This window comes from Aquarana catesbeiana, linkage group LG03 (assembly GCF_042186555.1).
Source record: "Aquarana catesbeiana isolate 2022-GZ linkage group LG03, ASM4218655v1, whole genome shotgun sequence".
NCBI lineage: Eukaryota > Metazoa > Chordata > Amphibia > Anura > Ranidae > Aquarana > Aquarana catesbeiana.
In genome coordinates, this window is record NC_133326.1 from 727699699 (window position 1) to 727710628 (window position 10930).

Below are 10930 nucleotides of genomic sequence, written 5' to 3' on the forward strand. Positions count from 1 at the left end.
GGTGCCCAAAAGTGCACACACATAAAGAGTGGAACACAAAAACGTGCAATGGGTGTACACATAGTCCTCCGAAATCGAAGAACCTTACCCTGATCCCCCGGGGTGTTAAGCTCCAGACGGGACTGGGGTACTTACACTTGGTCTATCTGGCCGAAACCAGACAGACCATCCAAGTACTAGGTGGGGCTCCCCTGAAGGGAGACCCCTGAGAGAGGGGTGAACAAAGCCAGAAGGCCATGTCCACCCCCTCTCAAAACTTTCAGGGAAGGCCCAAGGACCTACACCCTACCAGTCACACGTGCAAAAACATGTACAAACAAAAAAAGACAAAAAAGTGACAAACAAGGGCTTAAATAAAAGAAAGTGGGGGAGAAGAAAGTGGAGAGGAGAGTGAAAAGTGACCATTGTTTGGTACAATGGCCGACCCAGGAGGCAGGCGAGAAAAAAAGTGTAAGAAGTGCAGTGACCTTGGTGCCGAAACACAGAGTGACCCTCATTCACTGTGAGTTTATGGCACCCCTGGACTGCCACTCCAGGGACACATACACCACAGGCTTCTTTTCGGGCCCGGTCCTCAGCCGGACCAGTGCAGCCCTCCATCCCTGGCCAGATAGTGAGCCTTTCTAAGTTTTCTCGGGGAGAGCTGCAGGTGTCAAACGCAGCCTCCACCAATAGTAGCCCTTCCAGGCCCCCATCATTCCAGTGGATTTGCATGGCAACACCCTGATCCCTCAGTCAGGGTGACAGGAACAGCGACCACACCAATCCTAGCCAGAAGGCCGGGATGACCCAGCCTTCGGCCAGACCAGTGCAGTACCCTTCTGGCCCATTCAGACTCGACCGAGTACTAGCCTCCTTAAACTCTAGGAGAGCCAGGTTCGGCCCCTGCTGAAATGGACCTTCCAGATACCATCAAGCCAAAGGATTTGCATAGCCCATCCCGATGGGAGCAGCACAGCTCCTCCTCTGGCAACTGATAAGAACAGATACTACACTTGATCTTAGCCAAAAGGCCGAGAAGCGATGATGGCATTGGTTGATAAGAAGGACACTAGGACATCCTTTTTACCCCCTTACCTGCCCCTCTCTGTCAACACAGGGGTCACACTAGCTGATTGAGGGAGAGGAACTGGGGCAGAAGAGAAAAGCTTCAATGCTAGTGAGTACCAGTGTGCAAAGGTACATTGCAGTTTTAGGAATAAATCATTCTAATGTTGAGTGTCCTTCTTATGCCGATGTCACTGTTCACTGTTTTATGTAAAACTATTAATTTTGTTTTTACATTTTAGGATGGGGTGCCTCGAGATTGTACAAAATTTTAAAGGGTGCCTTGACCAAAAAAAAAAGAAAAAAAAAGTTAAGAAACATTATACTAAACCATCCTCATCCTCCGCATCCTCCGTCACCCAAGCAGAGACTAGAGCACGAGTCCCCTGCAGCTGCCAATGTGGCTAAACCTGCCTCCTTGTCCACAATCTATTCCTGCCATAGTCCCAGCATCAGGCATGGAGGAGTCAGCTGAGTTATTTGAACACATCGTCAGGACACTTGCTCCTTGATGATGCACGGCCATTACTTGATTCAGATGTTGGTTCTGAGGTTGAGGAAGGCAGGAACATGAGCCTACAGAGAGGGGAGAACACTGGTACACAAATTGGTATTTATGTTCCTCCAGCTAGAGCGTATTGCCAAGTGGTCTCCAGTGGTAATGAGGATGGAGGAGATGATGATGAGGTCACTGGCTTTATCTAAAAAAAAAAATGTTAATCTTGGCCCGAGTGTACTATAATTTGGCTTCTTCGCATAAGGCTTGCCCACTGTGGTGCAAAAAATGTGTTATTTCCATCCAAAGTCTGCCAAAGAGACACCAGAATTAATCCAAAAAATCTCTAATCTTGTTCCCAGTGGACTACATTGTGACCTCATCATACAGACTGGCTCCCCAAGCCGTTGTGTTCAAAGTAAATAAAGCTTACAGGGAAAATCTATTTAAATATCATATTTTTTTTTTTCTTTAGCTATGTCAGTTTTGCTGCAGCAGGTTCTATACACAATAGTTTACAGGCAGACTAAGGGGACCCCCCGGCACTCTATTTAACCGATTCTGGACTGCCCACCATACATATACTGCGGCAGGGCGGCCCGGCTGCGCAAAATCAACGTACCTGTACGTGATTTTGTGCACACAGTGTAGGGGCACGCGCATGCGCCGCCGGAGTGCCGCTCCCGCTGTGATTGGACACAGCAGGAGCCAATCAATGGTCCTGCACCCGCGATGGCCGCCGCAACCAGCCGATCGTTCTGTGGAGAGACGGAGCAGCGGTCTGCCTATGTAAAACAAGGCAAACCGCTGATCTGTCAGTGAGGAAAAGAGAGATCTTGTGTTTCAGCTAAGCTGAAGCACGATCTCTGCTTTCCTCCAGTGTGACACTCCCCCCACACAGTTAGAAAGCACCTCCCTAGGACAACACTTAACCCTTTGATCACCCCCTTAGTGTTAACCCCTTCCCTGCCAGTGTCATTAGTACAGTGACATGGCATTTTTTTCAGCACTGTATTGGTGTCACTTGTCCCAAAAAAGTGTCACTTAGTGTCAGATTTGTCCGCCGCAATGTCGCTAAAAATCCGCTGATCCCCGCCATTAATAGTAAAATAAAAATAAATATGCCATAAATCTAACCCATAGTTTGTAGACGCAATAACTTTTGCGCAAACCAATCAATATACACTTATTGGGATTTTTTTTACCAAAAATATGTAGCAGAATATATATTGCCTAAATTGATGAAGAAATTAGATTTTTAATCGGATATGTTTTATAGCAGAAAGTAAGGAATATTGTTTTTTTTATTCACCCTCTCACTCGCACCTTTCCGGTGCGAGTGAGAGGGTCAGGTTTGTTTGCCCCCCCCCCCCCCAACACCAAAATATTGAGCACCAGCCACCACTGGGTGAGTGATAGTCTGGAGGAGTGCCAGGATGTATTTGCATGAAGACTGCCCTATGCAACGCTCACATGTGACGATGAGACTCCATGATTAAAAGAGCTAAAATCCAATGAATAAAAGGGGCATGCCAAGTTGAGTCAGGCTGTGGTGGAAAGAGCCCTCAGCTTTATTGCAAGCATAAAATCCCTTTATGGGTGGGTGCCAGTCTGCGGGACTGGGTGTTTCTAGGCAGGCTGTATGTATGTGGGTAACACCCACTTGTGCATGAGAATGTGTGAGGCACTGCACCTTTGGAGTAGATGAGAATCGTTTTAACTAAACACATGTAAGAACCCATGTACAGCCCCTAGGAGCCACTTAAAGCCCACTGTACCCTTAAAAAAAAAAAAACGCCGAACACCTTTTCCAAAATGGATTAAACACATTTTTGTCAAAATGTGAAAATATACCCAACATTTCTGATAAAATAAAGAATCTCCTTTTTCCTGCCCAGACAGGAGCTATTCATGGAGACCTCATCTCTGAAGGCCTCAAGAAGCCAGCAGGACTCAATCCACCAGGACCCCAAATAGACCTAAAATATGTGTTTGAGGTGTATTGATCCTTTTTATAGAAACTAAAAAAAAAAATAGGAAAAAGGAAAACAAGTAAAACTGAAAATGTTTTGGTGAACATCCAGAAGTGAGACAAAAGAAGACTTTAAAAAAAGAAAAGAGTGGCTAAAGTCCTCCCCGTGTGACGTGACAGTCCTGTTGTCTCTGTTCTAGGCAGCCCTGACTCTCAAAGGTAATAAGTGCATCGGATTCGTCTCTTTCCCCTCCAATAACTTCATCACCCACTTGTCCATCATGGACTCCTCAAGGGAGGTCCTTCTCCTAATCCTGGGCCCCAGCCTCAAGATCAGTATCTTCGGGAACATCTCTTTTGAGGTATGAGGTACAAATCCAAGTCAGCTTATGGTTACAGAGATAGACTATTTATCTTCTGTCTTTACACATCCTCATATTACAATATACATTAGAGCATACAGATAACCACTCACATTGGTCCCTGAAAGAAGTTGCACTCTAATGCCCTGTACACACGGTCGGATTTTCCGACGGAAAATGTGTGATAGGACCTTGTTGTCAGAAATTCCGACCGTGTGTGGGCTCCATCACACATTTTCCATCGGAATTTCCGACACACAAAGTTTGAGAGCAGGCATTAAAATTTTCCGACAACAAAATCCGCTGTCGGAAATTCCGATCGTGTGTACACAAATTTGACGCACAAAGTGCCACGCATGCTCAGAATAAATTAAGAGACGAAAGCTATTGGCTACTGCCCCGTTTATAGTCCCGACGTACGTGTTTTACGTCACCGTGTTCAGAACGATCGGATTTTCCCACAACTTTGTGTGACCGACCGTGTGTATGCAAGACAAGTTTGAGCCAACATCCGTCTGAAAAAATCCATGGATTTTGTTGTCGGAATGTCCGATCAATTTCCGACCGTGTGTACAGGGCATAAGTGTAGGGATCCTGCCTTAAGCTGAAGTGTCCCTAGACTAAGTTTAGGGTGTACAGCAGGGATATAGCCAACCTAAGCTTTGCTGATGTTATCTGGAATCATTATGTTTCTCCTAAGCTCAATATATTGTTGTTTTCTGCTGGTTTCTGGGTCAGAGGTTCAACCCACTCCCTGCTGAGTCAAAGCTAGGTTTTTCCATTCCATAGGGAGCATGAACTTTGCTGATTGCCGAGCTATAGTGCTGACTTAGAAGGGAGGGGGGTTGAGATTATGATTTCTGAAGGAGGATCATTGGATTAATTGGTAAAGTTCAATTGGGCTTTAACTTTCCTGAGGTTTCTGTCTGTGACATCTCTGTGCTTTTTCCTGGAAGGTGAAATCTCGGGACGAGCAGCATGTGGTGGGGATGATAAGGAGTGAAGGGAACCAGTACACGGTCATATTTCCAATGGACCTGGAGGTGACGATGAAAGCCATGATAATGGCCTCCTGCTTCTATCTGGTGAGGACACCTCCATTCTTCTCTTTATGTAACCTATTGTTGAAGATAAAACTTAGGGGCTCCTTATATTTGGGCTTCAATGCAAGAACGGGCCAGCAGCATACATTAAGTGTATTAGAGTATAGCAAGGATAGGCAGTCTAAGACACAAGTGCCAGGGTGGGAACACAATGTTATTTTTATTGGCACCCAGAAGATTGTCACATGGCATCCACACAGGCTCAGAATGGCCCACCAGAGGACTGGAGGATCCACTACTCTCTACAAATACAGTGCCCTTGCCATAGGCTGTAATGAACAGTTCTCTAGGATATCCAACACAAAGCCTGGTCTGCCCCCCTGCATCCATAGGCCACCCACCTCCATTACCTTTCAGAGGGGTCCACCCGATGTTCAGGTGCTGGCCTGTTTCTCACCAAGACTTATAGATTGGGTATAGGGATATGGTCACAGGTCAAAGTAAATGACAAACAGTTTTGTGTATATACTGTATGTATGTTATTAGACCTGAATTTAATAAATAATGTCCTTCAGCTAATTATAGGCCGTATTGTAAATGTCCTAAGAGAACTGACTTAGCAATAAGTTCCCAGGTACATTTATCTCAGGTGTTGTTCTTTTTCCAAGGGCCACTTCATGATAAACCAGAACAGCTCTGCATTGAGGTAGGGGAGGAGGGTGGAAGGAGCACAGAATACCTGAAGTTTTCTACACAGAGTTCAATCCCTGAGCAATAAATACAATACAGATCACTCACTGTGTTCATTCAGAAAAAGAAGGGGCCGGTAAATGACATATTTACTGGCCCTTTCCCTCACTCTCCATCCTGAAACATCCCCCGCAGCAGCTGGCGGGAGAGGAAGGAAGCCGGCAGCGCTGCTGGGATGGACTGGTAGAGCACACAGGGGGCCCAGGCAGCCAAAAGAAGAGGAGCAGGGACAGGAGGGGTGGTGGGGGCGGCATTTACACCGTGACCTGTAAATGCCACCCCCGCTGCCTTTCTTGCCCAAGTGCCGGGAGTTGGTAAGAAAGGATCGCAGCCTACCTGTCACCTACACATGATCGACAGCCAGATCGTGATCTACGGGTCTCTGATTCCTACTCTAGAGTGTCTACTTTCAGAAACAATATAATGGGTTTTATGTATTCATCAGGCCTAAAGTTCAATTTTAATCACTTGCCGCCTGCCCCCCGTCAAATAATGCTCTTTAACCATGTGATCGGCTGTGTCCAATCACAGCCGGTCACATGTAAACACAGAGATGCCGGTAATCAGCTCTTCTCGTCTCACACTGACAGAATGTGTGGCGAGGAGTGCCGATCAGTGGCATCTCCTCTCAGGGGGACATCTACACATGTAATCAGGGCACTGATCATCAGTGCCCTGATTACAATATAGCACCAAACATGGGCGTAACTAGAAATAGCAGGTCCCCATAGCAAAATGCTGTATGGGGGCCCCCCTGCAAACAGCCCCCCTGCAAACAGCCCCCCCCCCCAGCTGCCCTAGTGTCAATGCAGCGTGACCTGTGCCCAATGCAGCGTGACCTGTGCCCAATGCAGCGTGACCTGTGCCCAATGCAGCGTGACCTGTGCCCCATGCAGCGTGACCTGTGCCCCATGCAGCGTGACCTGTGCCCAATGCAGCGTGACCTGTGCCCCATACAGCGTGACCTGTGCCCCATACAGCGTGACCTGTGCCCAATGCAGTGTGACCTGTGCCCCATACAGCGTGACCTGTGCCCTATACAGCGTGACCTGTGCCCTATACAGCGTGACCTGTGCCCAATGCAGCGTGACCTGTGACCTGTGCCCCATGCAGCGTGACCTGTGCCCCATGCAGCGTGACCTGTGCCCCATGCAGCGTGACCTGTGCCCCATGCAGCGTGACCTGTGCCCCATACAGCGTGACCTGTGCCCCATACAGCCTCACCTGTGCAGAGGAAGAGGCAAGCCACCCGGATCAGCAGAGAGCGGGATTGCCCACTGTAATAGCTTTCATTTGAATTTCCCGTCTTCCCGGGGCTCATCGTCACATAGCCCCACCTCTTGGCCTGACGCCTTTGATGATGTCACACGTCCCGCATTGGATCAGTGTTCTGTCTATCAAAGGCACCGGCCAAAAGGTGGAGCTATGTGACGTGAGCCCCGGGAACACTGGAAGTTCTAATGAAAGCTATTACATCGGGCAATTCAGCTCTCGGCTGATCCGGGTGGCTTGCCTCTTCCTGTGCACAGGTGAGGCTGTATAGGGCACAGGCAGACCAGGCTGTATTGGGCACAGGCAACGCTGTATTGGGCACAGGTCACGCTGCATTGGGTACAGGTCACAGCTTGCCTCTTCCTCTCCTCTCTCTTCCCCTGGCTGGGAGACTGTGCCGGCGGTGCTCTCATCCTCACTGGGCCCCACTTGGCTGCGGGCCCCATAGCGCCCACATGGGTCGCTACGGTGGTAGTTACGCCCCTGGCACCAAAAGTGCCAGCTTTCAGTACCAGCAATCAGTGCCCACCAGTACCAGCAATCAGTGCCCACCAGTGCCATCCACCAGTGCTCGCAAGTGCCACAAATCAATGCCCATTAGTGATGTCAGTCAGTGCTGGCTATCAGTGCCGCCTATCAGTGCTGCCCATAATTGTCGCTCATCAGTGCCACACATCAGTGTCCATCAGTGCCACCCATCAGTGCCACCTATCAGTGCCCACCAGTGCCACCTATCAGTGCTCAGTGCCACATATAAGTGCTCATAAGTGCGGCATATTAGTGCCTCCTTATCAGTACCACCTAACAGTGCCCACCAGTGCCACCTATCAGTGCCACCTATTAGTGCTTATCAGTGTCCATAAGTGCGGCATATTAGTGCCTCCTCATCAGTGCCACCTAATCAGGACCCATAAGTGCCCCCTCATTAGTGCCCATTAGTGCCACCGCATCAATGCCCATCAGTGCAGCCTATCAGCGCACATCAATGAAGGAGAAAAATTACTTATTTACAAAATTTACTGACTAAATACTACTAAGAAAACCTTTTTTTTTTTTCTAAATATTGGGTCTTTATTTTTTTTTTTTTGTAAAAATAAAAAAATCCAGAAGTGATTAAATACCACCAAAAAAAAGCTCTATTTGTGTGAAGAAAATGATACAAATTTCACATAGTTACCATGTTGCATGACCGCGAAATTGACATTCAAAGTGAGACAGCGCTGAAAGCTGAAAATGGCCTGGGCAGGAAAGGGGGGGGGGGGGGGGGGTGGAGTGTCCGGTATTGAGGTGATTAAATATGTGAACAAAAAGGAAAAATGGATCTGGAAGTGAAAGGGTTAACTCATCGTCAACTAAACAGGTCAAAAAGGTCCATAAGGGGTGTAGAGGGGTGAGAGCTGAACTGAGTAAATAACCTGTTAGTATTGCTGTAAATCTTTCCGCCATTTCTACTAGTGATGATGTAAGCGGCGAAATCCTAATCCTCTCCTAATTCTCTCTTACAGGACTCCATTATTTATGACCAGAGGCGGAGCGTCACAGACCGACCCAGCAGCAGCTGACCTGTGACCTCTTACACCATGACCTGTGACCTCTTACACCGTGACCTGTGACCTCTTACACCGTGACCTGTGACCTCTTACACCGTGACCTGTGACCTGTTACACCATAACCTGTGACCTGTTACACTCTGACCTGTTACACTGTGACCTGAAAACTGTTACACTGTGACCTGTCACACCATAACCTGTGACCTGTTACACCACGACCTGTTTTCGGTTACACCGTGACCTGTGATTTGTTACATCTTGACCTGTGATCTGTTACACCATGACCTGTGACTGGTTACATCGTAAAATGTTACATCCAGACCTGTGACCTGTTACACCGTGACTTGTAACTTGTTACACCGTGACCTGTGATTTGTTACACCGTGACCTGTGATTTGTTACACCGTGACCTGTGATCTGTTACACCGTGACCTGTGATTTGTTACACCGTAAAATGTTACATCCAGACCTGTGACCTGTTACACCGTGACTTGTAACTTGTTAACCTTGACCTGTTATCGGTTACACCATGACCTGTGACTTGTTACACTGTGACCTGTAAGCTGTTACACTGTGACCTGTCACACCATAACCTGTGACCTGTTACACCGTGACTTGTAACTTGTTACACCGTGACCTGTTATCAGTTACACCGTGACATGTGATTTGTTACATCTTGACCTGCAATCTGTTACACCCTGACCTGTGACCTGTTACACCGTGACTTGTAACTTGTTACACCGTGACCTGTTATTGGTTACACCGTGACCTGTGACTTGTTACACCGTGACCTGTGATCGGTTACACCGTGACCTGTGATCGGTTACACCGTGACCTGTGATCGGTTACACCGTGACCTGTGATCGGTTACACCGTGACCTGTGATCGGTTACACCGTGACCTGTGATTTGTTACATCTTGACCTGCGATCTGTTACACCCTGACCTGTGACCTGTTACACCGTGACTTGTAACTTGTTACACCGTGACCTGTTATTGGTTACACCGTGACCTGTGACTTGTTACACCGTGACCTGTGACTTGTTACACCGTGACCTGTGACTTGTTACACCGTGACCTGTGATCGGTTACACCGTGACCTGTGATCGGTTACACCGTGACCTGTGATCGGTTACACCGTGACCTGTGATCGGTTACACTGTGGCCTCTGACCTTGTTACTTTGCGGACTAATATTTGTTTTTGAATTTTTTTTTCTTTTTTTCCAGCTGAATATTATCCGTTCTTTATATCTGCTTTGTAAATGTATTGTCTTTCCCAAATTGTTATCGCATTAAATAATATTTAAGAGAAAATACGTCTTATGTCTACTATACTCTTCAACTTTCTTTTTTTGCCCAGATTTCTGGCAATGTCTAAATCTCTGTTCATCATAAGCAATGGTCGTCATCATCACAGAGTGAATCCTTCATTTCCTGGTTCTACAAATCTGGATGTTCGGAGGTACGATCGCACCGGAGATCCACTTTAATTATAAACCCGGGAATATTATTAGTACGACATATCAACGAAGATAAAGAAGCCGTCTTCAAAGCCCAGTATAAATATTTATTAGCAGTATCCAGGACAAGGCTATTGCAACCGTTCTCTGCCGCGTTTCACTCCGCTAGGAGATTAATCGTAGTGTGTTGGGAATATTAGAGCAGGGTAAGATTATTGTCCTCTGGATTCACCATGGGATATATTCATTGGTCTAAACGGGAAAAGAAGCCAGCATCCCAGATCAGAAATGTTTTGCCGTGATTTCACACCATGCTATTTTTTTTTTTTTAAGTCCCCCTCGCAATGCATGTGTAACATGTAAGACACATACAATGCATACATATAAGACAATCATATAACATCTAAATAAACAATCACATGGCAGCAGCTAGACATGTGCGCCATCAATAAATTTGTTGCGTTTCATTCCGTTTCGTATGAAAATTAATTTGTATTTCGTAATTCGTATCCGAAATTCAATTCGGATTCGTACGAAATATGAATTTTCGTAAAATTCGTAAACTTTTTGCAAAATAACAAAAGTTTGTTATGATGAATTTATCATTATGAGGGTTTCCCACCATCCCTGTGCTGTGCTGACTTCCTCTGATTGGTGAACAAAACACCAGTCACCTTTCTGTTGTAACGGAATTTGGATCCGAAATTCCAAAATTTGTTAACAAAATTTCGTATGAAATTTGTAAGCATAGAAATTCCCATAGGTTTCCCACCATCCCTGTGCTGAGTTCCCAGGTCTCTGCACCTGCTGTGCCCATTATAAGGGGTTCCCACCATCCCTGTGCTGAGTTCCCAGGTCTGTACACCCGCTGTGCCCATTATAAGGGGTTCCCACCATCCCTGTGATGAGTTCCCAGGTCTGTACACCCGCTGTGCCCATTATGAGGGGCTCTCACCATCCCTGTGCTGAGTTCCCGGG

At 46.9% G+C, this 10930-nt stretch overlaps 1 protein-coding gene and 1 pseudogene across 1 annotated transcript in view; one reads left to right on the plus strand and one right to left on the minus strand.

The window, feature by feature from the left end:
• The window catches only part of LOC141133770 (phospholipid scramblase 1-like), a gene marked incomplete in the record, with an annotated part of 20561 nt that extends 10755 nt beyond the window's left edge, over positions 1–9806 (plus strand). The window contains 3 exon segments of the mRNA XM_073623323.1: positions 3716–3877; positions 4834–4962; positions 8448–9806. Of these exon segments, the coding sequence (XP_073479424.1) occupies positions 3716–3877; positions 4834–4962; positions 8448–8504 (348 nt within the window).
• Positions 920–1025, minus strand: LOC141135803 (U2 spliceosomal RNA; annotated as a pseudogene).
• Positions 9807–10930: the final 1124 nt, after the last annotated feature.